Source organism: Balaenoptera musculus, chromosome 14, assembly GCF_009873245.2.
Source record: "Balaenoptera musculus isolate JJ_BM4_2016_0621 chromosome 14, mBalMus1.pri.v3, whole genome shotgun sequence".
In the NCBI taxonomy this organism is placed as follows: Eukaryota; Metazoa; Chordata; class Mammalia; order Artiodactyla; family Balaenopteridae; genus Balaenoptera; species Balaenoptera musculus.
This window is the reverse complement of record NC_045798.1, coordinates 22,673,024-22,699,894: the sequence shown is the minus strand read 5'-3', so window position 1 is coordinate 22,699,894 and position 26,871 is coordinate 22,673,024. Positions and strand designations below refer to the sequence as shown.

The 26,871-nt window shown below is 47.8% G+C and overlaps 1 protein-coding gene across 1 annotated transcript in view; it reads left to right on the top strand.

The window, feature by feature from the left end:
• Positions 1-1,686: 1,686 nt before the first annotated feature.
• Positions 1,687-26,871, top strand: part of ZNRF3 (zinc and ring finger 3) — a 147,941-nt gene continuing 122,756 nt past the window's right edge. The window contains exon 1 of the mRNA XM_036874488.1: positions 1,687-2,232. Within this exon, the coding sequence (XP_036730383.1) occupies positions 1,933-2,232 (300 nt within the window). The 5' untranslated portion in view covers positions 1,687-1,932. The remainder of the gene's footprint in view (positions 2,233-26,871) is intronic.

Genomic DNA, 26,871 nt, shown 5'->3' with positions numbered 1-26,871 from the left:
ATCACTCCCAGAAGAAACCCATTAGCAGTCACTACCCATTCCTGCCTCCCCCCCGGTCCCTGGCAACCACTAATCTACTTTCTGTCTCTGTAGATTTGCCTATTTTGGACATTTCATATAAATGGAATCATGTACTATGTGGTCCTTTGTGACTGGCTTCTTTCACTCAGCATGTTTTCAAGGTTCATCCATGTTGTAGCATGCGTCAGTACTTCATTCCTTGAAGAATAATATGCCATTGTATGGATATACCACATTTTGTTTATCCATTCATCAGTTGATGGTGACCTTGAATTTTAAATATTGCAGAGTGTCATGGATGGGCTGTAGTGATGGACCTCCCTGTTAAGGACTGGACTGTGCCATGTAGAGGGAGCCCATTGTCAGGACTGATGTTGCCCAGTCCAGTCAGCACTGGTTAGGCTTGGTTCTGGAGAAACTAAAAAGCCACCATACTCAAAACCCTGCTTTTCCAGGTGCCTCCCTCCTGAGCAGTAGCTCTGGGTGGTCCAAATGCGGCAACACAGACCTGTGGGTTTTTTTCAAGTGTATTTTCTATTCCATATTTTTTCTACTTTAAGTTGTAACCTTGGTAAGTTGTTTACCCAAGACAATTCGCAATGAGTTTTCTTTTCTTTTTAATATTTTGGGTGTGGTAGCAAGTAGAAGCAGATCATCCTAACCAATTATTTGCAAATATCTGAACAAAGTCATTCTGGTCATACAGGGAAGACTCCACGGAGGAAATGGGAATTGAATCTGGATTTTGAAAGAAGGTTCGATTCTCAGAGAGGAATAGATGAGGAAGGAAAAGGCATGTTCCAAAGAGAAATCAAAGTTTATCTTTTGGGTGACTGGGAACCCCTGGGCCCTGGAGCACGTGTCTTAGGTATGATAATTTAGCATCTATCCTCTGCGCATAAAGTGCGATGGTGTTGGAATCCTCTGGACTCCTGCACAGGAGACAATCAAAGTTTCAGAACTTCTGTCGAGGGGGATGTTTCAGTTACAGCCTCCGGGGCTGCAGATTATTTCCATCAGAGTCCAAATGACTTAATGGCTTTCTCACCCCCGCCCCGCTCCTACACACACAGTTGAGAGTAACTGTCTAAGCTACACCAGTGCAAGACCCGGACACGCCCCGTCATGGCCCAGCGGCACACCTCCCCAGACCGCCGGAGTCGTTCCCGTTCGATCCTGGGGGTGGGGGTGGGGGTGGGGATGGGGGTGGAGGACCAGGTGCGGTGGCTCCGCTCCCAGGAACTGCAGATTGGGGCGGGGGAGCCAGGAAGGACAAGAATCTAAATCTTGCATGGGAGCAGGAGGCGTGGGGTCTCCATAGAGGACGCACAACAGCCCAGAGCAGAATGCGGTCCCCATTCCCGCCGAACTTCAGCAACCGCGAGGAGAAATGTCTGCCGCGGAGGGCGGAGCGCGGTGGGGGCGGAGCTCGACCCAAGGGGTGGAGCTAGAGCGTGGGGGCGGAGCGAGGATGAGGGGGCGGAGCGAGACGGTGGGCGGTGGGCGGGGCTACAGCAAGGGGAGGAGCGCAGACGGCGGACGAGAGGCGGGGCTGGGGTGAGGGGCGGAGCGAACACGGGGGCGTGCCCGGCCATCCGGCCCCGCCCCCGCCGCAGGCGCGCCCGCCCCGCCTTCCCGCTCCCCCCGGCTGCAGAGGCGGTCGAGCGCTGAGAGGGAGGGGAGAGCGGGTCACGACGTTGCCGGGGCGGGGATAACCCCTCACGTGGAGCAGATGAAAGGGCCGCGGCGCGACGCCCGGGGGAGCCGAGCAGAGCCTGCGACCCACAAAGCCGCCGCCGCCGCCGCCGCCGCCGCGATGGGGCTGTGAGGCGTCCGCCCGCGCTCGGTCCTCCGCCGGCCCGCGACTATGCCCGGCCGCGCCCGCCCTCCGCGCCCTCCCGCCGCAGGACCATGAGGCCGCGCTCGGGCGGGCGCCCAGGGGCCCCGGGCCGCCGCCGCCGCCGCCTCCGCCGCCGCCCACGCTGTCCCCGCGGCCGCCGCCTGCCGCCGCCGCCGCCGCTGCCGCTGCTGCTCGGGCTGTTGCTGGCGGCCGCGGGGCCCGGCGCGGCGCGGGCCAAGGAGACGGCGTTCGTGGAGGTGGTGCTGTTCGAGTCGAGCCCGAGCGGCGACTACACCACCTACACCACCGGCCTCACGGGCCGCTTCTCGCGGGCCGGGGCCACGCTCAGCGCGGAGGGCGAGATTGTGCAGGTAGCTGCCCGCCGCCCGGGCCCCGCGCCGCCGCCGCCACAAGATGGCTCCGGGGGCTGCTCCCGCCGACCCCGCCGCGGGCTGGCGGGCGGGCGGGCGGGAGGGGCGGCGAGGAGGCCAGCGGCATCCCTCCCTGGCTGGCGGGCGGGACGCGGCCTCCAGGGCGCCGCCGCGGGGGGCGAGCGCACGTGGGGGCTCGGCCTCCTGTGGGTCCGGGGAGCGGGAGGGGGACCCCGGGTCCGGGCACCCACGTTGGGGCAGCCGCCTCGGGCCGTTGGGGCTTTCGGTTTGCCTCAGGTGGAAGTCCCGGGAACTACCTGTTGAATGCCAACTTCGGAAAGATAAGTGATGAAGGATGGGGTGGCTTGTTCCAGGTCGCAGGCTGTCCTTCCCACCCGTGCATGTTCTTTTGGGGAGTAGCCAGCCTTGTCTGAGGGGCTGCACAGCATCAGGTTCTCCCCTGGAACCTGCCGCCAGCCTCACCTGGGCGCTGACCCTCCTGTGGGGTTCTGGACAAGCAGCGGCGGGAGGAGAGCAGCGGGAGCCCGCCGAGGACTGGGGATCGCGGGTGCCCTGGAGTGGACGAAGCAGGCAGCCCTCGCTGCATGCCTCAGATTACAGAGGGTGGGAGGGAGGCAGCCTGCCCGCACCTCGGCCAAGGACTTCTGCAGAGGGCCTGCAAATCGGGAGACGGGGTCGCTCACTGACAGGGCCTCCACCTTGCTCCAGATGAAAGAGGTGTGCATTCCAAAGGCTAGGGAGAGCTAGCTTTAAGCTGACCCCGCTCTTTCGAGGAGGAACTCTGAGCCCAAGCCTCTGCAGATGGTGAACTGGGTAGATGCCTTCCTGCTTCGGGGCTATGATTTTATCAACTTGTTAGTAGACAGCCAGCGCACTTACTGCGGTTAATATGCGTGCCTGGGAAGGGGGCGATTTGAAACGGTTGGCTTGTCTTTGAACCTTTTGGGGGAGAAGAGTTGGCTGCAGGGCTCTAAGCTTTGGGCCTTCTGCACTTCACTCTTGGATGAGTTTTGAATGAAGAGAGGGGGACCGAGTGGAATAACTGCAAGCAGCCTTTCCTTTCCCCTCTCCTGGTGCAGACTCAAAGCCCTGCATGGTTAGGACAGGGAGCCCTGCAGCTTGGCCCTTAGAGGTGTGTCCTTACATCCCTATCTTAAACTTCTGCAGGATGAATAGAAGGGAAAACACATGTTGTTTGAGTTCTGTGACTACATATATGTTAAAGGATTTTGGACATTTTTTTTTGTATAATGTTATAATTACAGTCTTTATAAGATTTAGAGACCATGGTGTGCTGAAGATTCCTACACATTTCATTCGCAACCTTCAAGCACAGTTTGAATCTTAAAGCTTACTCGTTGTGACTCCTTGTTTCTCTTTGAGGCTTTCACTGTGGCCTGATGCCTGTAGAAAATATTTGATTTACAGCCTTCTAAGAGAAAGGATGTTTTAACGTGGCACTTCACTTTTTGAAGGAGACTTTTGAAGTTTGTGATTTTTATCTGCAGTGTTTTTTAACTTGTACTCTTTCTCCCTGGTAGTTTGTCTGGCGAGCTATCCGTTATGAGTAGTGCTGTGCTTTGGAGATAATCTGGGGTTCACCATTTAATACAAAATTAGCAGTTTAAACACACCATTTGTAACTATTTTATCCTTGTGAGTGGAGAGATAATGTGTGAATTTGGCAGAAGGAATCTATTCTCTTTTAAAACTTTTTGAAGTGCTTATCTAACTCCTTTGTAGTCCATTAGCCTCACCAAAAAAAAAGGTCAACAGTTGCTAAGTAAAGAAAGATGACTTAAATGGTATTTAATAAGTTTACCTGTTAAGCAATCACTAATAGGTGTCCTTAATTCCCTTATAACTGCAGTAACGCTGGTGAGTTTATCTGAGCTGTCTGAATAGTCATTTCTTGGTGTTCTCACTCTATATCTTTGATAACTTCATTGTGAGGCCTACTTGCCAAACCTCTCCGTGTGCACAGAAGGAGCTCAGCGTGGCTTCTAGGGCTGTGTGTGTACAGAGGCTGGCATGCTTTTATTATTTCTTCGAATACGGTTGAGTGAAGGAACTGGTGTGGCCCGTCAGCCCTGAAGAAGGTTTTTGTAAGGAAAGCTGATGTTTTAGGACTGCTGAGAGGGAACGTCACATTTTGCATGAGAAATGAGAATGTACAAGAAACAAATTGGTGTTCAGCTTCAGATTAATCAGGTTTTCTAAGTGCCCTTGTTGAACTTTTCAAGCCTCCTTCTATTTACTATCTTGAAAAAACTCTGCATAATTTGCTATTTAATATTTTATGGTCTTCAGAGCAGAGTTCATTTTCCTTTAACAGAACCTAAATAGTAGCCCTTATAGGATTGCTTTTGTTATTTCCCGTGGGATTCCGCAGCTCTGTTGTTCATGCTTTAGGGGAGAAAAGAACCGTTTTGGGAGACTCTCTCCTTTAAGAATTCTAAGATAGGAAATTGGTTTGTATCACTGATTTTTTCCCCTCCCTGTTGTATGCAATGGAAGTATGTGTGTGTGTATGTTTATAGAGTAGATACCTTATCATAGTCTGGTTTGCCCAGATACTCGTAATTAGAGTACCTGTTCATTCATCTGCATGAGTTGGAGTAGGGGAAGGCCTGGTTAAGAAGGGTGTGTGTGTGTGTTTGTGTGTGTGTGTCTGTCTGTGTGAGAGAGAGAGAGAGGTATTCAAACCTTGGGATTAGTCACAGGAGTCTTGGTTCTCTCCTTGTGCATTTTAGGCTTAAATAACTTTCCCAAGGTCATCAGTGTGCTCTGGAAAAAGAGAGATTTTTTTTTTGACATCTTCATCTGTGAAAGTTGTGGAAACAATGTGTCGGTATGAAATGCTATTCATTACTTTTATTATCTTATTTATTCATACAGTATTAAAGCCCATTTGCTTTTAAGTGTCAAGCATACAGTGTGAATGATGGAGGAAGTAATTACACTTCTCCCATAGTTCTGAAGTGTGGAACTTTAAAGGGTTCTTAGACATATTGATACATATTTCATCTTTGAACCAATTTGTTGCTATTAATGAGATCCTTATCTGAAACTTTGAGACTTGGTTGTTCAACTCACATGGTTAGTGATGTTAAATAAAGGCCCAATTAAACACTGGCTAGGGGTATGTGGATTGGTTAAGCAAACAAAGAAAATTTGCATAGAGGTGAAAGATTGTTTCAAAGTGGAAATGCATCTTTTCCCCTCTTGAAGTCAGATATTTGGAAATGCTTGAGAAATTCATTTGTAGAAGAAATCTGAATGGTAGGTTTTGTGTAACTTTAAAATCAGCCTCTGTGGATCCTGGGTTAAGTGTTGAATGGTCTTGAAAGCAGAGCTTGCTGAGAACATTTAAGAACTAAGCCAGTGGGACTTCCCTGGTGCAGTGGTTAAGAATCCGCCCGCCAATGCAGGGGATGCGGGTTTGATCCCTGGTTCGTGAAGATCCCACATGCCACGGAGCAACTAAGCCCGTGCGCCACGACTACTGAGCCTGCGCTCTAGAGCCCGCGAGCCACAACTACTGAGCCTGCGTGCTACAACTACTGAAGCCCGTGCGCCTAGAGCCCGTGCTCCGCAACAAGAGAAGCCACTGCAGTGAGACGCCCACGCACTGCAAGGAAGAGTAGTCCCCGCTCGCTGCAACTAGAGAAAGCCCGCTCACAGCAACGAGGAGCCAACGCAGCCAAAAATAAATACATTTATTAAAAAAAAAAAAATCACTAAGCCAGTGCCTTTAGCCATGAGGGGTGAGAGGAGAGCTGAGTGGTGGGTTAGAAAGGCTGAGTGAGGTCCTTAAATAGCCAGTGTTAACTAAGGGTATCAGAGAGAATAATTTTAGGAAACTAATTCCTCTGCCTTGTTTCCCTGTCAGTTTGTTTCTGCAGTTTAGCGTTTGATCAAACACTTTCTTTTCATCTCCATTTTAAGTTAACAGGCCTGCCTCTAAAAATTGACTTGGCCTAATAGAACAATTGCGTGCTGACAGCTGACCTGGATTTACACAAAAAGGGACTGCTGACTGTCTTGTCAGAAGGGCCTTCATAGGTTAAAACCAAGCATTTGATTTTGGGAAAAACATTAGGGCTGTGTTTTGTGACCTTGTGAATTCTTAGGGGCTCTTATTTTCTGTCTTGTTCTCTGAGATGCCCTGGGGGTTACTAATACAGCTCTGTATGGAGATGAAAATGGGAGTGGGAGGTAAGTGTGGGGTCTGGAGACTAGAGAGGGTGGTGATGGCTTCCATTTAGGAGCATTTATTTTGTACCGGGCACTGTGCCAAGCATGTCATGTGTTTGCTCATCTAATCATTACTTTAACATGGAATCAACAACTGTTGTTAACCCATTTCACAGATGAGGAAACAGGTTGAGAAAGGCGATTTGACTTATTCAACCTCACACATCTAGCGCATGATAAAACCTGGGTTGAAACCCAGGTCTTTCTGGCCCCTTGCTTCCTATTATCGCCAAATAAATAGGACTTAGCCGGCTAGGTCTTGACATTAATTCAAGTCTAATTTTTTTTTAATTTTTAAAATTATTTATTTTATTTATTTAATTTTATTTTTTTGGCTGCATTGGTCTTAGTTGCAGCATGCGGGATCTTCGTTGAGGCATGTGGGATCTTTCATTGCGTTGCGGGCTCTTCATTGTGGTGTGTGGGCTTCTCTCTAGCTGTGGTGCGGGTTTCTCTCTAGTTGTGGCGCTGGGGCTCCAGGATGCACGGGCTCAGTAGTTGTGGCGCGGAGGTTTAGTTGCCCCATGGCATGTGGGATCTTAGTTCCCCGACTAGGGATTGAACCCGTGTCCCCTGCATTGGAAGGTGGATTTTTTACCACTGGACCGCCAGGGAAGTCCCAAGTCTAATTTTTAACAGTCTAGCATAGGGGTTCTTAACCTGAGGGACACAGACTTCCAGAGAGGGCCTGTGAACCCCTGAAATTATACATACAATCCCGTGTATGTGCACTTTAATTTTCCTGAGAAGATACATAATTTTTCCCCTTGGTGGGTTCTGTGATGCCCCTCCTCTCCAAGAGGAAAAAGAGAAGCACTCACCTAGTACCTGTCATCAAGTAGTGCATCGCTGAGGATTTGAGTGGCGTGAGTTGTAGAGAGGTCTACAGGTTTATGTGTCTCCATCGAGCATGTTCATTTGATAGATTTCTACCAAAGCCCTATTCTGTACCAGATACTGTATTGCTGTTGTCTTCTGGAGTTAACAGTCCCTTATAGAGCCAGACATGTGTGGATAAATGATAATTCTTCCCAACTGGGTTTCCCTACACAATAGAGCTCTTGGTCCTGAAGGCATCCATTGTCTCTAATGGATTAACTTCTCTCCTGTGCATCTATCTGATAGTAGTTAAATGCATCATCCTTGGGAGAAGTGAGAAGATAGTCACTCCAAGAATTTTGTGCATTTAATATCGAATCACTATGTTGTGTACCTGGAACTATACTTTATACTTAAGTTAAAAAAAGAATTTTCTGCATTTAGCTGGTGAAGGGCAAGAAGGTGAGGCTCAATGCAGGGTGTGAGAGTGTGAAGTGCAGATGTGTGTGCCTTTGCAGTAATTCACTGGAAGATGAAACGGAGTGTCCGTCGATGTTGAAATGCCTTAAGAGCAACTCCTTACATCTTCCTTGTGGACCTGGGCACAGGCCTGTTTGCTTTTGTTCATCCCTGGGTCCCCGGTGCTTGCTGCTTAGCAGACACTCACTATTAGTGAGTGAATGATGGATTCAGAGTGGACACCAGGCAGGCAGTGGGTCTTAATGGGCTTGGATTAATTGATGAGAACAACGTCATTTGCTTTGGCTATACATTCTGGGATTAGCTTTCCTTTTTGGTTGTTATTTACAGAAACTTGCTTGATTAGATGCAAAGAATGGTTCTGGTGGACCCACTGATATTATAATACCAGGTTGTATGAAAGTGACCTGTGTGTGTGCACATGTTCAGGGGCAGGGTACCTGACATAAAGGTCTGAAGGTGTGCTTTTCGTGGTAAAACACTGATTATTGAGAAAGCCCTAATGTGGACAGCTGTTACGGATGGACAGACACATGGAGAATAGTTCACAGCCAAGCCCTAGTGTCCCTGGGAATAACTATAAAGGTTTGGTATTCAGAATCATCATTAACCTGAATACATGTCATGTGAAAACTTTGCTTCTTGATGGCGTTTCCCACGTCTGGACGATGCGGATTTGCAGTTCATGACAAAAATGACTTTTAAATCCAACTTAATAATCTGAAGAACCAGACTCAGCCCTTTAATGTGTTCGATAAGGAGACCAAGGTCCAAAGAAGTGAAGGGCCAGGGCCATGTGGTGAGGTAGAGATGACCTTGGAGAACTGTCTGGGTCTCCTGACTTCCAGGCTTGGGCCTTCATGTCATCCTCGGCTGCACCTCGGCTGAGTGTGCCAGGGAGAGCCAATAGAGAAGCGTGCTTTATGATCAGGTGTATAATTGGGGAAAGCCAGACCTTCTAAATCTGCACATTGGGTTTAAGTGGTTGCTTTTCTCCTTTAATTTACATTTTGAGTAGCTCAGTTTTCCTCTGTCAGAGCTTTTAAAAATAGGTAGTAATGATCATATGCTTTTGCATGCCAGGCCTTGGGCACAGTGCTGTGCTTACACTTAACGGACGAGGTAAATGGGATGCCCCGGGTTTTCAGATGAAGAAACTTAAGCTCAGAGAGGTAAAGTCACTGAGCAGGTCGGTAGCAGGGATCAGATTCAAACCCAGGTCTGTGTGATCTAAGCCATTTCTGTTTTTACAAGACTGCTTCACTTGGCACTTTCTTCTGCTTGGGATGAGATTATGGCAACTGATGGTGGAATTTAGAGTCAGTAATCCAGACTGATGGACCAAGAAATGAGTCTGTAACTTCAACTGAGAAAACCCTCCGCTCTTAGAGATCTCTTCTCTCCCTCCCTCCCTCTCTCCCTCTCTTCCTTCCTTCCTTCCTTCCCTCCCCTTTTCTCTCTTTCTTCTTTTTTTAATCACACAGTCTCATTCTACCTTGTTTTTTCCACAAAGAGCCATTCTGCCAAGGTTGGGAAGAGGGACCAGTGACTTGAGTACACAACTCTCGCTCCGTGGCACGTCTGTTGTTTTTTGGCTTTGGGAAAGTTGGAATGGCCATGGCGCTCTGGCATTTAAAGGGATTTCTGACGTGAGACACACCTCCTTCCTGTGGCCAGCTTTTTAGAGCCATTTCGGAGCCTGCATGGCTTTCTCCAAAGAGGCCCCATCCTGTGTCCATCGCCTTTCTTACTTTACAGTCTGTATGTTCCCTGTGATTTGAAATTTGATTTAAAAGATTGTAAGAACCTAAAGCTGTGGCTTCTCCCTGCTCATGCCATCCTCCTGGCTGTTAAACCTTCCCATAGGTCTGCATTTCCGCAGTGGACAGGCATTCATTGCTGCCTTCTGTCCCCCAGACCCTGTGCGGGGTGAGGCGGCAGGTGGGGATGAGTGAGACACTGGCCTTGCCTGCAGGCAGCTGAGTGGAGGGGGCAGACAGCGTGCCAACCACAGGTCCTCTGATGGAACACACCTATGGGATACTGAGGGTACGCCTGGCCCAGGTGCTGCGTGTAGGCCTGGGCAGCCCATTCTGAAGAAAAACGTCTGTAATGACACAGTACATGGATTTGCGCCTTCTGGCCCTTTCTGACTCATTTTTACCTACCTTTGAGGTTAAAGCTGATAACCCCTTCGTGGAGACGTGCCTTTATACCTGTCAAACAGGATGGGGAGGCCGTAAAGAGTAGAGGTTCTTTGTTCCATTTGCAGCTTGAATGAGATGTTTTAAAATCTGACTTTTAGCGGCTCTGTTGACTCATGATAGTGTGAAGAGAATGAGGTCAGCTGGCCTATTGTGGTTCAAGGGAGAGCGTTTTATTTTTATTACCCTTAAGATGTGTTGTAAGACTTGATATTAACCCCCTTCTTTCCCCAGCAGCCAGTCTGTTATGGTTGTTTAGAAACTCAGTGTGTAGAGCTGATTTGGTGAAAACAGACTTTGATGATTCTAGAAGTTTCACGGGGGAATTTATGTTGGAATGGGGACTTCTGGTCTCCTGGTGTAGAAGCTGCTGCATTTTAAAAATAGGAGAGTAGGGGTGGTGCTCGATTAGGTGTGTGTACGGGAAGCCATTCAGTGCTGTAAGAATTTAATTAAAACTTGATTTTCTACTTAAACTGAGTACCCTAACTTGTCAGCAGACATTTATTGAGTTCTTACCATGAATACAGCCTAGAGAAGAAACATATACACCCACAATACAGTTTGTGATTTACAGATGTCATTTTCATGATTTCTCCCATACATATTTGGGCAGTTGAATTAGCTGCACTTAACAGAGGAAACCAGGGCTGAGAGTGTAAGTAAGCTTCTCAAGGCCACAGAGCTGGGATTGAACTTGGGTCACTTGAAGACAAAGCTCAGTGACCCTCTTGCTTAAGGACCTGGGTGTATTTTGATACAATTTGGGCAAAAATGTTAGAATAGATTCATTTTACATTACTTCTTGTCAGGGCCAAAATTTTCCTTTAAAAAAAATCATCTAACTTATTTTTTAATCATAAAAATAATACATATTGTAGAATACTTGGAAAATACAGAAAAGTATGAAAAAGAAAATCAGTCCCGCTGCCTACACATACCTCTGTTAACCTTTTGTGTTTTGGTATAGATTTCCTTTCTTTTTTTCCTATGAGCTTGGAGGGATTTTTAAGAAAATTGGAAAAAGCATTACATAGTGTTTATAACCCTTCATGTACCTTAATTATTTTCCTCTTACTAATAAATACTCTGAAACATTTTTAGTGTCTTGTTTTTCTTTATTATAAGTAATGCTGTGAGGAACATCTTTTCTCTGTCTCTTGATTGTCTTCAAAGAATCAAGTTCTAGAATTGGGACCACTGGGTCGAGAGGTATAAACGTTTTTCATGCTCTTGTTATGTATTGTCAGTTTGCTCTGCAGAAGAGTGGATCTAGTTTACACTCCCCAACCAGGTCAGCACACGTGTTTCCACACACCCCCACTCACAATGGGTAGTATCTGTTTCTTAAAAAAAAAAAACAAACCTACATCAGAAAACAATTTCATAAAAGTGAAAGGCTATATATTCCTATCACTTAGTTAAGTGGTAAAGTACTGGCTTTTTCCCTCTGCCATGAGGATCTGAGTTATGACCAATGTCTGCATTGAAGGGAAGGTACCTGGTGTGGTACCTGGGTCCCTCCCTTGTAGGCGTATCTGAGCACAATCCAGAAGCTGCTACCCTAGCGTTCTGGGCAGGGTCATATCGGCTGGCCAGGCAGATGGCCATGCTCCGAGGCCTAGAGGCGGCCTCAGGGGAGGGACCACTGTGCTGTCGGCACACCCCGTGGCAACTGATTGTGGCCCAGGTGGGTGCTGCTGCACTTGATGTTTTCTGCCCTCTTTCCCTGTCCTCTCATTCAGAGTGACGCCGTCAGTTTGTGGTGGGCAGAGATGCATTAGAGCCAAGCACCAGACCGTCAGGGTGCCTCCAAACAGCAGGCCCATGGGCTGAAAATGGCTTCCTGCTATTTTGTTTGATCCCTGTTAAAAAATCTAGAAATTTTACATAATAATCTGGAGCTTTGGCTCTTCTTGAAAAATGAAAAGATCTGGCAACGTTGGGCCCACATTCCCACGTGGCGACAGCCTGCCCCAGTGGAATAACAGCTGCCCTCTTCAGATGGGACACAGGCCCCAGTTTATAAGCCTCTGTTGCAGTGCTGCGGCTTGCTGCGCACACTGTAACGATCCTGTGTCTACCAGTGCCTGGGCCCTGTGGGCATTGACGTTTGCCATCCATTCTATCGCTGGAAGTTCTGGAGCTGAAAGCTTTTAAGTTGCACTTGGCAGGTCTCTGTTCTCTCCTTTCTCGGCCATCTGCATGTCAGATGGCCATTAGTGGCTTTATGACACTTCACCGGACCATGTGAGCCTCAAGTTCTGCTACCGGGGAGGGCTGCACCGGCCCTAGGGTGACCAGAGTGTTCTCTTCACTTTGACACAGGGGCTTTCATTTTCTAGAGCCATTTGGCCTGTGCCTTCATTATGATCTTTGTCCCTTCTCTCTTTTTGCTCCTTGGTTTCTTTTGACTGCGAGAGTCCTTGATTGAGCTGGAGGGCACCCTGGAATGCTGTGGCTCTGCTCTCCTTTTACAGTGAGGGCACTGTGGGAAGGTTCCTCAAGCCTTTGGTCACGAGAGGAGCTGGGGTTAGAACTTGGGTCTTGGTGTTCCCAGGTGCTGGTCTTTCTAGAGCGGCATCCCACTCTGATGCTCAGGTTCCAGCAAATCTTCCACATGCTTTAGGGGCCCCCATGAACTTTCACCCGTATTATCTTGTTTCATCCTCCCAGCTAGGAGCGCCTTCCCTGGATTCTACCCAGAAGGCTGTCTGCTGTTCAGGTTGTCCCGGTTGCCAAGGCTTGTCCCACACTTGACGTAGAATGCTTTTCTTTGTACCTATTGTATGCTTTTACTTAAATGCATTTGACATTGTGTGTTCAGCACCTTTATGCGATTTTTGGAACCATCAATGGGTACTCGGTGACTTGGCATCTTTTCAGAAAGTGCCTCAGTCTTGGAGTAGGTGGGAAGCAGGCAGCTAATGGCATGTAAACAATGTTGCAAGCTTGACTTGCAAAGCCATTTCAAAATTTAAATCAAGGTAGCTTGTGGCCAAGTCAGAGGAAATGAACTTGTTCTTTCCTTGCTGACCTTACTGCTTCATGCCAGGTGCTGCCTAAGCATCTCCCTGCCTCACAGTCTCACTCCTCCCAGCAGTTCTTCCCCTCCCCATCAGATTCATCTTTCCAAAGTAACCTCTGATCTTGTCATTCCCTTGATCAAAATCTTTCAGTGCCATCCTGTTTACTAGCGAGCTGAGCACAGAGATGGCCTGGGATGCGGGCCTGGGTCCTGTGTGTTCCCGCCCTTATTTCCTGAATGGGTCCTGGGCTTTCCTCCCTTTGTGCCCTTCGTTTTGGATTGCCCTTCTGCGGGAATATGTTTCTACGCCTCCACGTTCCTGACCCCCACCTTTGCCCCCTACCCTCCTACCCTCTCTCCCAATGCTTTCACCTATGGTCAAACTTCCAGCTCTTCCCATCAAGTGTTTCAAAGTTCTACTGGTGGGTTCCTTCGACTGAAGCACTCCATTTTTCACTTCTCAGCTGGTCTTCAATACCTTATTCTTTGTTTTCTTTTCCCCACAAAATCACAGCTCCCAGCAGAGCGGGCTTGTGTCTTACTCATCCCCCTATTGCCCTGCAGTAAAACTCTTAAATATTTACTGAGCTGAAATTCCTCTAGATCATGATACTTTGGGATAGGGTAGTGATGGAGATGTTAGTGTAGCCAGAAGAAGACTTGGCTTTTTGAGGGAGAGCTTTCTGTGATTGTAGAAACAATTCACAAGACATGGGTATGTCCTAGGGCTATTCCAAGTAGTTGGGAATGGACCAGACTCTGAAAATAATTTCACCTTGCCTCTGTTCTCCAGGCCTGGAAAAAGGAGGTGGGATCAGGATGTAGCACCATCTGACTCCTCCCAGGCTGGCGTGTGGCTGCCTGGGTGCAGTGTTCAGAGCATGCTGGGGAAGAGACATCTCAGCCTGACAGTAGACTTTTAGGGGGTATGTTTTATTTAAATATGAACAATATTTTGGTGTCACTTAGAAAACTGGCATTTTGGGGAATAGTAAAAGTTACATGTAGTTCCAGAATGACCCATCCTTACTTAAATTTATACCATATTGTTTCCTCGATCCCCCTCCCTCCAGCCTTGGAAGTTCTGGCTGAGCCTGTGTTTAGGTGCTGGATGGGAAGCAGTTTTAAAGGACTACAGTAGTATTTCTAAAGAGACCAGCAGACTGCAAGTGGAAGAAATTTAGATTTCAGTTTAATGAATGTGATTTTCTACTCTTTAAGGGCCCCACTATAAGCATTTGGGAATTATTAAGTTATTGCTTCGTTATGTACATGTTGGCATGTTGAAATTTTTTTTTGGTTATTGTTGCTGTTTGTTGTGGAACAGTGGTTATTATATGGGTGCTGGGGCCTCCAGGAATATTCCAGAGTCTATCCATGACGTGTTATAGTTCACTTGTACTAGAGGGTTGTCATGCCTTTTCACGGCATGTCCACTCCGGAAATGTTCCAGTGCCCATCAGTAAATGTCACCCTCACTCAGGGAGTTAAATGAACAGCTAATGTGTAGTTTTGAAACTTTGGAGTTATTAGGTTTAAATCTCTAGGACACATTTGCTTGGCATTAAATGTACCGTATGAGTGATTCAAGTTCGAGAGGCAATTTTTGCATTTCCTGACTCTTGTGTTTAAATTTGCAGTCTCAACATTGCATCACCATAGGATTTCACATTTAATGAATATTTATGTTGAGCCGAGTTCTATACGAATGCGATGGTTTCTGACTTGATTATAGCTTGCTGTGTGCTGTGGCCAGGAGTGCCCTACAGACAACAGAGCTGGCACACGTCTTAGCAAGCCAGGCCCTGGCGGATGTGGTTAGGGACCACAGTGACTGGTGCTCTGGTTGCCATGCCAACCTTGTTTTTGGAAGGGGGAGGCTCTGAAACAGCAATGGGATGGGGGTAGAATAGTTTTGAATATTCCAAGTGAAATTATTCCGTATATGTGTTCCTACAAGAAGATGTAGAAAACTCTAGAATTCTTACAACATGCTCAGATGACATTAATTTTCTTAATAATTAATTTTTAAAATTTACTTAGGCAAGGCTGTTTTAATTGTCCTCTTGCAAACTTGTCTAAGTTCACGTATGAATGTCTTCCCTACTTGCTGCAGGATAAATAAGGAATCTTCTGTGTCTTACTATTTACAAACCCTCCCACCTCCTGCCAACATCCCTTGCCCTCTGGTAACTCTGATCCAGTGATGGCTGATTGGGGGAGGGGAAGGGAAAGAACAGTAGGCGGGATGGTTGGGGGACTCCCCCTCCCCAGCTCCTTATCCTCATTCCTCCCTACTTCCCATTTCAAGAAGGCTTATCCTCTCCCCTCCCTGATCGTGTATATTCAGCAAAGACCATGGTGGCAGGTGCCATCACCCATAAGTGGGATCTTAGGATGCCCAGCTCTCAAGGTTTGGCATTCAAGAGCTGAGAGAGGAAGAGGAGTGATGTGTCTTGGCATCCAGCACTGGAATTCTGTTGACCCCTTTGCATATGGTATCCCGCATAATTAATTCTGTGGTGCTTGGGGTTGTGCAGTGAAAGGTCCAGAAGGGAATTGATCAGGCCTGGTAAGCCAGATGGGAGCCCCGGATGGCAGGATGGGATGGGACGCTTGGGCACCATCCTCTGTCCTAGAGCCCCTCTACAGAAGGAGACCCGAGCCACTGGAGGCTGGGCTTGTGCAGCTTCAGTAGCTCAGGCAGTCCCATGATGTAGAGGGCCTGTCCTCAAGGATCATCCCACAGAAAAGAAAGCACCCCACCCCTTTGTAAATTTATTTATTTATTTATTTATGGCTGCGTTGGATCCTCGTTGCTGTGTGCGGGGGCTACTCTTCGTTGTGGTGCGCAGGCTTCTCACTGTGGTGGCTTCTCTTGTGGATCACGGGCTCTAGGCACGTGGGCTTCAGTAGTTGTGTCACACAGGCTCAGTAGTTGTGGCCCGCGGGCTCTAGAGCGCAGGCTCAGTAGTTGTGGTGTACGGGCTTTGTTGCTCCGCAGCATGTGGGATCCTCCCAGACCAGGGCTCAAACCCGCGTCCCCTGCATTGGCAGGCGGATTCTTAACCACTGCGCCACCAGGGAAGTCCCTGCCTTTGATGAAAACTTACTATTTCAGAAGTAGATGCTGACCACACATCTAATCGTTGCTTGCTGACTTGGAGTCGCCTGTGTGACTTCCCAGTAGATTGTCTCATCTTCAGCACAGGGCTGGTGTCTCAACCTTTTAACATTTCCCCACTCCAACACAAAGGGTCCCTCTGTGTGAATTAGGAAAAGCTGTCCCTTCCTTAAGATACCTGGCTTCTGTTTGCCATAATGTGGATCTAGGATGACTCCAGAAGTGGACGGCGCCCCCTAGAGTTGTGCAGGCTTGAGGCACCTGTCTGCAAGTCGTTCCCTCCTCTCCAGCGCTTCTCTCTCAGCAGTTGTGATTTGCCGCTTCTAATTTCTGTAGTCTATTCCTAGAACACCAGGGAACCACGTTTGTCGGAATTGAGTGTAACGTTAAAAAACAAGATCCCAAGGTGAGTAAGGAGTTTAGTACACGGATTCTTGACATCTCCTTTGGCTGCTTTTTTGCTTTGTGCTGACTGGAGCGGGGTCCTCAGGCCTTGGGTGCATTACAATTAAATGGATAGGCCTTTTGTGGAGCAGAAATGGCACCACCATTTTATGGGAGAAGATACACATGTCTTCCTAGTAACCAACTTAAAAATTAACTTTCTGTCTATAACCTGATTTGGGTGTAAGTTCTCTTTAGTTCTGTGTTACAACCTTGAACCAACTGTATTTGGGAGGAGTTGGGACAGCACTTCCGTGTCATGGGACATTGGTGTGGCTATTAGAAGCAGGAGTCTGCACCTTTGCTATGCAGACACCCAAGGTTTGTCGGGTTCCTTAAACTGTGTTGTAAATTTTGCAGAACAAAGTGGTTCTGGATTTCCTTTGCTGATGGGAGAGGCAGCAGAGCACCAAGTCTGGAGCCAGACTGCCTTGGCTTGGACCCGACTCTGCCAGTTACCTGCCGTGGAAAGGTGACTTTGCCTCTCTGGGTCTTAGTTTCTTCATCTATACAATGGAGTTGAGTTACTCACACCACACTCTTTGTGTCTAGTGATGATAACGATGATGATGAAGAAAATAACATACAGAGTTACGTAATGTTCGTCACATATACTAACACTTATGTTGTAGTTCCCAAATGGCTGGAAATTTTTATTCTAAAGTCGTAGTTTATCAAGGTTAAAGAATCCAAAGATGCTAGTCATTGACAAGAGGAGTGATCATATTGTAGGTATCATTTCCAACATGCTCAGTGCTGACCACTTGCACCTGTGTCCTTTCTCCCCTGGAAGCGCTCTGCGAGGGGCCGGGGCTGTTCACACCTTGCTGATCCCTGGTTCCCTCCTTCAGCTCTGTGTCCTGGGCGGGGGCGGGGGCGGGGGGGGGTGTGGGGGGTGTTTGCTGCAGCTCCATCTGCTCATCCCTGCGTGCTACAGCTAGATCACCGTCCAGGCTCTGAGCTCTGTCACTTGGGCCCGGACACACACACAGACACACACACACAGACACACACACACAGACACACACACACACACACAGACACAGACACACACACACACACACACACACACACACACAGAAGCGTGTGAACTGCAAGTCCAGTGCACAGGAGGCTGGGTTTCTAGGCCAGCCTGTCTGTTGTTCCTGAGGCCGCTTGGCCTGCACATGGGCGTGACTGCTCTGAAGGGAAGCAGCGTGGTGGCTTGCTTCTCTGGATCCAGCCAGGTCATGTGGAATGTTGTGATGTGCTAAGGCTGTGCTCTGGGGGCCTAATTATGTGGGACCTGTGGCAGGCACAGGTGACTTCAATGCTTGATTTGATCCGCTGTGCAATTATGCCAATGCAAATACTGTATTAATCTTAACCCCCCAAGTTAGGCACATGGACTTTTTCTAAAAATGGGAATGATAGGAGTGCACTGTGAGTTTGTTTGTTTTTTTTATAACTCCCCCCACCCACTCTGCCAAGGCTGTGCAGTGCATTCCTCTCCTTGAATGGAGACGGTAGTTTCTATCTCTGTCTACCCCCTTCTCGCACATTCCTGAGACTGGATGACAGAAAGATGCCCCTTTCCCTTCTGTGCAGGTGTGTTTTCTCCTTGCTTTCTCCAAGAGGTACCGCTGCTTTCTACTTCAAGGCCAAAGAATCTTGCTCCTCAAAGGATCTGCCGTCCTGATGGAACTTTCTTAAATGGGGACTCTTCTGGTTTCCTTAGGATCCTGTCCTGAATGTGTGTAGGGAAACTGCTCGGTGACTTCCTGCAGTGACCTTGAGTGTGCCTGGCGGGGCTCAGCTGTAATTTCTCGTGAGGCACTTGAGCGAGGTCAGGGCTTCCACTCGACACCCTCGCAGTGTCTTAGGTGAAGGGCCCACTCACAGGGTAAGTAGAATGCATCTGGTATCAGGAAGTGAGGTCGTTCTTACCCAGTCCAAACTGGAAAAAAGAAAAGCCTCTAAATAAGCAAGCAACCTAACCTCACCTTGAAAACGATTCTGGGCCAGCCTCCTCCCTTCTCTTCACTCGGCCTCTGAGCGGACCTGGTGGGATTTACCAGCTTTGAAGTCCTAAGGTGCTATTTTAATATTTTTCTTTTACACTGCAGGTTTCGAGACCGATTTAACTAGATTCTGGAGGGAGCTCACTTTACAACATTCTTAAGAGCTCGGACAGTCTTGAAAGAGTTAAACTCTAATTAGCTCATTCCTAAGGTATTTAATGCCCTTATTAAAACTCAACTGCTCGTTCGCTTTTTTCTTTAGTGAATCAGATTTCTCGAGGAGCTGAGCCCTCACTCCTCAGATCACAGGCTCACATGTTGAAGCTGGCAGTGCTAGAGGCTAGTTCCTATCTGTGTGACAGCATTTTTAATTTAACAGGACCGCCTTTGATGTTCCCAAATATTTATAGGCAGCTTTAGATCATTTCAGCGTGTGCTTTCTTTTTCTTTTCTTTTCTTCTCTCTCTCTCTCTTTTTTTTTTTTCAAACTGGAGCAAAAGTTCTTCCTCATGCAACAGCCTTCCTTTTATCCTGTTAGTTTATTTTTGTTTCCTTTGCAGCTTTGGCGAAGGCTCTTTGGCTGCATTCACACACACAGGATTGACTCTTCCTTTTGCTCCTTTGGTAAAGGCTACCTCTGTGTATCATCTGCCTGCTTGAGATTGCTTAAGGCGCTTCTCTTTGTCCCTCGACTTTCTAGAGACTGAGGTTTTTTCTGATTTGTCTCAGGAATCTGCTCTCTGGCTGACCTGAAACCTTTTAGATCCATGCAGAGACCTGGGCAACGTGTGTGAAGGTGTCTCTTTATGGATGACCAGGCTGCGCTGTCCTACTCTGCCTGTGCGTCTTGACCGGGCCTCAGCAAGTTATGATTTATGATGTAACTTTGGCAGAGACTGTTGTAGCTGGGGCAGGAAATACAGATAGACAGAACTCTGTTCTGATCATTGCAGGCTTGCTCCATTTGGCTTTGCTGGACTTCCTGGCCGAAAGTAATAGAGAATCGTCGACTTCAGACTCAGGAATGGGAAAAACAGAGCTGTGATGTAGATTTGTTAAACCATTAAGGAAAAGGAAAAGGAAACTTTGTACCAATCAAATCAAATGACAGGACAGAGGACAGTGGTTTCTCCAGCCTGGACTCTGGGTAAACATTCTGCTTGTGAAACAATCTAAGCTTTTTTTATTACCTCTCAGCTGCTGTCACTTACCGGGCCTGGAACCTTTCCGTGGCTGCCTTCATCGCTGCTGGCTCTGCCTCCTCCTATATGGAAGGTTTTTGGGGCTGAAGGTCACATAGGTGGTTGGTGAAGTATTTGAATGAATGAATACTGTCAGACACTGTCCTTGGAGCTTTACATCGTTGGTCCTGCTAGATCCTCAGGACCATTCTGAGCGATAAGAGGTTCCATCCCTGTGTTTCTAGATGAGGACACCAAGGTGCAGAGAGGTTTAACACAACTAGTGAGCGGAGAAGCTGGCCTGGAGCGCAGGACTGTGTTTCCAGCCTCGCCATAAGGTAGTCTGAGGTGGGTAAATCCGATGGCGGTCTGCTGATCTCTTACCTCTAAAAACCTTTTACATCTAACATCAGCTGTGAGTTGCATTCTGAGAGTTCAGAGTTGACCAGACTCTTGCCACGTAAGGGGCACAGTAGTGGAGAGAAGGGTCCTGGAGTCAGGCCAGCATTTGCATCCCGGCTCTGCCACTGCCAGCTCTGTGACCTTGGCCAGGTCACCCAACCTCCCTGAACTACTGTTTCCTCATCTCTGACATGGGACAGTATAGCTTGTACCTCCAAAGGATTGTGAGGATTAAATGAGATAATATATGTAAGGCATCCAGTAAGTGCTTAATACATGTAGTACGCGTGGCTTTGCTGCTATAGAATCATCACCCTCAAGGAATTCACAGTCCTGCTGGAAGGACAGTCAGGTAAAGCAGGTGAACGTGGTAGCTGCAGCAGAGATGTGCTAGTGCTTAGCACGGGCCCAGGACAGAGCCACCGGCTTGGTTTTCTGTCTTCCTTTCATTCAGCAGATGCGGATTGAGTGCTTGCCGTGTGTGCGAGGCAGAGCTTTGAGTCACACTCCCCTCCTCCTCCTGAAATTTCCCTTTCCCTTGGGGGAATTTGAGTTAAAATGTTAATTGCTACCTGGAGAAAAATTTCCAGAAGTCATTTTCACATGAAATCCTAAGGTGCCAAATGGGCATTTGACAGTTTATCTCTTATGGCTTTGTGTTATCCTTCAACTGTTATTTTAACCTTATCTAATTTTCCCGGTCTCTCATACATGAAAACGGTACTGTCCTTGAGAATGTACAAGCGACTTGCCGAGGGAGCAGGTGGTGATCCTTTTGTTCCTCACAGTGCCCAGATGGTGTCCGTGCCTTCTCATGGTCTGGTTCCGTGGGGATTTTGTTGATAAGATTTTGCTTTGATTTGGTGTTCCAACCCAGTGCCATATTCGGATTTGATTACCGGCACTGTAGCTTGTTTCTCTGCTTAGTTTCATTGTCTCTGTCATTGGCTGTCTGGAAACATAGGTCCCATTCTTCACCTCCCCACCCCTTCACAAGCCACGGGGATGGTTGTGCAGGAGAACTTTTTAACTAACCACCGTGTGCGTGGTCCAGAGTGGATGGTTCATAACTTTCATTTGTTGAGTTGATTGATAACATATTTAACCAAATATGTTAAATATTTTTAACAAGTAGTACAATTGAACAAAAGATACAGTTGAAAGGCAGTTGGTATTGTCTTCTATATACTTTAAGAAACCAAATCAGCCTTTTTTCTAAAATAGATTTAAGGTCATTTCTGTGCCTTTCTCGTAGAGTTAGCGAGCTTTCAGTGGGAGGTGGGTGTTTTCTAAATACACTGTTGATTTGAAGCTAAGATGATGATCTAACTACTTTTGGACCATGAACATAATGTTAATTTTTTACCTGGCTCTGTTTGAAGGTACCACCAGGGTGGGTCAAATCTATTCAGCATTGTTGGTACCCATGCTTTCTTTAAATAGCATGCTTAACTTCACATTAAAGTAGCTTATATTCAGCTAAATCAAGCACTGATTGATTTAGGAGGAGGGTTTGGAAGAAGGGTGAATGAGAGAGAGAAGACAGCATGCGACTGAAATTTGCTGCAGGTCAGCTCCGTAGTGTCCATGAGAATTGAGCAAAGCCGATTTCTTTCCAAAGAACCCCCAACAGCCCTCGATGTTTAGTTACCTTCTCTTGGGCATCTTGGTGGCGTCCTTTTGTCCTTGGTCCCCAGTACACTCCAGCCATGGATAAGGATAAGGCAGTAGTGTCTGGAAGCACATCTCCAAGCAGTGTTGGGTAGTGTGCAAGGCTGTTTTGGAGGGGAGACGTGGGCATCACTAACACATTTGGACAGAAAGAAGTCCAAGAGGGTTGAATTAGTCCCCCTGGGGCCTGAATGTGGCGATGTTTATGTTTTCTAACAATACTTATGGACCATCCACTTGCCCCATGTCCTATGGGGTGTGTCTGCCCCCACTCTGGTTGTCAAAACTAGGAGCAAAAGCCATTCCACATCGCACCCCTTCCTCCGGCTCAGTTGGACTGCCGCTTGCACAGTCAGTCGGACGCAGTGTGGTTTTGCTCAAGGAGGGGAAAGCCTGCATTGATGATACAGTGATAGGACCTGTGCTTGCAGTTTGGGTGTTTGTAATTGGGGATTAGAGCTGTCTGGGCAGGGAGCAAAGATGAAGGTAATGGTCGAGTAGAGACCACGGGTTCCCAGGCCAGGCCTCGTGTCTCAGTTGGGCTTTTTAGGCACCCTTGCCTGCAGAAGCTTTTTTGGTTTTGAACCACTTTCCCAAACTCTGAAGCCCTTCCTGGTCTTAAGTCTGTGGAAACTTGCCCTTTGGGGATGGGCAGCACCTAGGAGCCGACAGCCTCTTAGCCTCGACCGTCCTGGGGCCTTCCTGTTGGCCTTGTTCACTGCCCTGCTGTGGACTCTACCTCTAGACCAGGATGGTTTTCACTTGTACTGATTTTCTCAGAAAATAATCAAACTAAAATTTGCTCTTGCTGGTATAGGATGATTATGCAAATCAGGTCCATATGCTTATGTTCCTGGAAATGTTCAGCAAAAAGAAGAAAAGGCCTTCCTCTGGCTCATGTACTTTCCTCATTTACGCAATGAATTTAATGAAATCTGGTTTGTGCCCGGGAGCCTCAGTTTCTCTGTTAGACTTTGGATCTGAAAGGTAGTAAGGGGAAAGGTGAGGTAACGCAGTGCCGTCTTCTGTGGATTGGAGCAGCCCCAGTGTCTTCACCGAGGTCTGCCCTGTTCCTGTGTTCTTGGGTACGGCGGTGAGGAAGCCTCGGGTGTATAAAGGTGTGTCTGGCTGTGCTTAGTGCCCTCTTTCCTGGAGCGGTTTGATGGATGTGGGCTTGACATCTTCTGGATAGTGTTCACAGAATCACTGCCGGCCTCCTTCTGAGTGTCTGGGGGCAGGGGTGGAGGGGAGGGCTTATGGGCCAGTGGGAAAGCCAGCATGTGTCCCTGAGATGGTGACATGGCTGGACTGAGTACCACATGCCTGGGGTTGCGGGAAAGTGCCTAGAATTGCTGAGAAGCTCCTGGGGGCGGGCCTCCAGCTGGGTTCTTAAAGAAGGCTGCTGCTTGGATCTTAGCCCTGCCAGCCCGTGGGAGGGTGGGTGGGTAGGTGGGGGGCATTCCTTGCTGAGACCCAGGCTGGCTTGGCATCCGATGGGGCTTTCCCTAGCTTGTGGGGCTAACAAGTAGACCGGAGGCCGCCTGGCGTGGAACGTGCTCGTGGCAGAATGAGGCATGGCTAGGAGACAAGACGCCCGATCTGCTCCCCGATCTGTCACTTAAGTGAGACCCGAGGGGAGCCAGCCTCCCTGAGCCTCAGCCCACACATCCGTAAACTGGGTAGGATGCCTGGGGGCTTAGATCTGTGTGCCCGGGGGGTGGGGCAGGAGCAGGAAGGGGGAGAATCACCCAAACTGGAGAACCAGGGAGGGAAATGAACTTCAGAGGGTGAGTAGGGGATGGACAGGAGGGGCTCTCAATGCCAGGGAAGGTGTTTGACTTTTTTTGTAGAGACTGATGGGTCCCACAGCCATGTGTGGTAGATGAGGTCTATGTGCACGGCCAGATTTTTGATAACACGACCTCCCCTGGTCTGTGTTCCCCAGCAGCACAGTTTGTAATCACACCAGCCGGGAGGCTCAGTTGGGAGCTGTGCTCTCCTCTCCCGAGAACAGCCTGGAATGTAAGGGAGTAAGTGGCATTCAAGTGAAAACCTTGAATTCGCTTTATTAAAGATAAATAAATTGCATGCCAGCTTTGGCCTTTAACTGTTACTACTAACAAATTGCTCTCCACCCATACTCTCAACCATTCATGACACCCTGGGGAAATTTGCTGTTGTGGCTCTTTTTTCCGAGAGTTTTTTTTTTAATAAACCATGAGTGCGTAGAAACTTCGGGAGGGCGATTCATCATCTGCCATTCAGGTTCTGCCCATAACCCATCAGTTGGGGCTCCATCTGTTGACAGTCCTGGGTTTCAGAGGAGAGATTTCGAGGTCCGTTAGGATTAGGCAATAGAGTGACAGTCTGGTTTGGACATTTTTCTGGTTATTGACAGGCCTTACTGTGGCTTCTCCCAAATGAATGAGGAATATATTTTTCTAAATCCAGCCACTGAGCCAAATGAGCCACACTAGGATAAACTCTGTTTGTTTACAAATTATGTAAGAGAAGGGCCTGGCCATTAAATTCTTCTGGGCCAGAATTCCTACCCCTCTTCAAAGTTGTAATCAAACTAAACAAACACTTTCCACAGGAACTAACTCCCTCCTGAGAAACAGGAGCAGATGCTCCTGGGAGGCCTTTAGCAACTTTGGAATGTTTAAAGTAGAAATATGTAACCAAGGTGAAGTTGTTCCAGAAATGTTGCTTGCTCTAGCCAGGACCAAAGCACGCGTCAGCTTTTTAATTTAGGGCAGGAGGTGCAGAATGATCTGGGCCAGTCCAGGCGGAATTTTCTCTAGGATGTTTAATTTTCTATTTTCATCTTTCCCTGCTTCTGATAATTTCAGCTCTTTGTGACCTTTATTCCTTTCTGCTTAAGTAACTTTTTTTTTTTTTTTTTAGCTTGATCCTTATCTCTTAGCTATGCTGGATTACATCTGGGGATCAAGGAACCCTCCTTCTAACCAAAGCACTTAATTATTGCTTCTCTGTCCCTAGGAAAGATGTCAGGTGCAGAACAAACACTCCAGGGGAGGGAGACAGAGGCTGCCTTGCCTTTGTTGTTGTCCCATAAGATGTGCTTCTGGGGATAGGCAAAGACCATCAGGCTCAGGGACAGAGTTTCCCAGCTCTTACTGATTTGGGTCTTTACCGGCTGGCTTGATTTATTTTGGTTTGGGAATGCTGTGAATTTTTAGGGCCTCAGGCACACCTGTATTAAAATAGAGGTACAGTTTCTAATGCCAGATGCAGATTTCTCTGGATTATGCCTCAAAATGAGCTTTCTTCAAGGCGCCTTCTGAAGGATACCAGTCCTACAGAATGCTCTGGAAAGGGTTCCTTGGTGAGCTAACTTTGAGAATGCTGTTTATCATCATTGCCTCTTGGAGATTTAGACTGCACAGTAATAATGGCTCTGAGAAATGCTGCTGAAAAGGAATTTAAATGAACTCTATTCAAGCTGGCATTTTGCAAATATCCTTGATCCCAGAATTCCTTTCAAAGGCCCCAAGGTGCTGGGGAAACTCCACTCTCAAATAGCTGGTGTTAGGTTGGTTTAGGGGCCGCGCTTGTCCAGTTGGTGTCCCACTGGATTATGAGCGCAGAAGCCCAAGACTGTGTTGATTTCCAACTTCCCACAGGGCCCTGGGATACAGTTGTGCCCACCAAGAGCGGTCAGAATGCCTTTCAGCTGTGATGGGACCTTTTCTCCCATTTGGGCGTAGCAGGTTTGTGGTCTTCTCTGTACTTGGGTGATGGATGGGGTAGGGGTCGGATTATAAAAGAACCAAGAAACAGCACCTCTCTTTGAAGAATTTAATTTCTACTAGGATGGGAAGATTCATGAAAGAGTTAAACAGAAATACCTTCCAAGTGGATAGGAAGTGATACCAAAGCAAGCTTAGCACCGGGTCCAAGCAGGCTGTCCTCTGGGCGCTTGTCAGGGGTGGGAAGGAGTGCGTGTGTTGCAACTGAGCGAGCTGTGGGGAGATAAGATAGAGGAGCACCCTGGCAGCTGGGACGTCCTAAATGACTTGTTGTTAGACTCGGCCCTGTGTTTAGCACATGTTCACGCGGAACAGTCCCTTAGACTCCCCCAAGGTTGGCGTGTTAAGAGTTGGATGAAATGCAGCTCTGAGAGCTCTCTGGAAGGGAGCTGTCTCTGGCTGCTCTGCTGGATTTGGGGTTGGCCACCCTCCCCAACTCTGACTCTTAAGCTGTGAGTTTGGCTGCCGGGTTTTGGGGGCCAGCTGCCTTGGAGGCGCTGGGCTGAGGTGAGTGGATGTGCATTTTTCAACTTTGTCTACCTTGGTTAATGCACAAAAAGATTAAATATGCTCTTCTGGCTCTAGTTGCCTTTAGGAAGAATGTGACGTGAGCAGGGCTGAGATGCTCCTCCCCCTGTGAGGTGCTAAGAGGAGACTCCAGATGAATTTAAATTCTTCTCCAACAACGTGTCACATTTCATAGAGTGTTGACATAGGGCTTTTTTTTTTTTTTAACTTTTTAAAGTTGGGTTGACCTACCTGATGGATATTGTCAGCAGCTAAGTTCTCTCCGTAGCCTTGGGCATCCAGCCCTTTGCCTCAGTGGCTTTTGATGAGGCCCCAGGCTCTGCTACTGCACTAAGGGTGGGGCTCAGCCCCTCCTCAGCTTCCCCCCTCAACACACACACACCCCTTAAGGAACCATCCCCTTCTTGCAGGGTGCTGATTGTCAGAAAGTTCTTCCTTATACTGAATCAGACTTCTGTGCCTTGGTTCTGGTTCTGCTTTCTAGAGTATATTAGTGTCCTAGGGCTGCCAGAACAAAGCACCACAGAGTAGGTGGCTTAAACAACAGAAATTAGTTTTCTCACAGTTCTGGAGGCTACAAGTCCAAGATCAAGGTGATGGCAGGGTTGATTTCTTTGGAGGCCTTTCCCTTTGGCTTGTAGACGGCCAACTGTCTTCTTCCTATGTCTTCACATGGTCTTCCCTCTGTAACTGTCTGTGTCCAAATT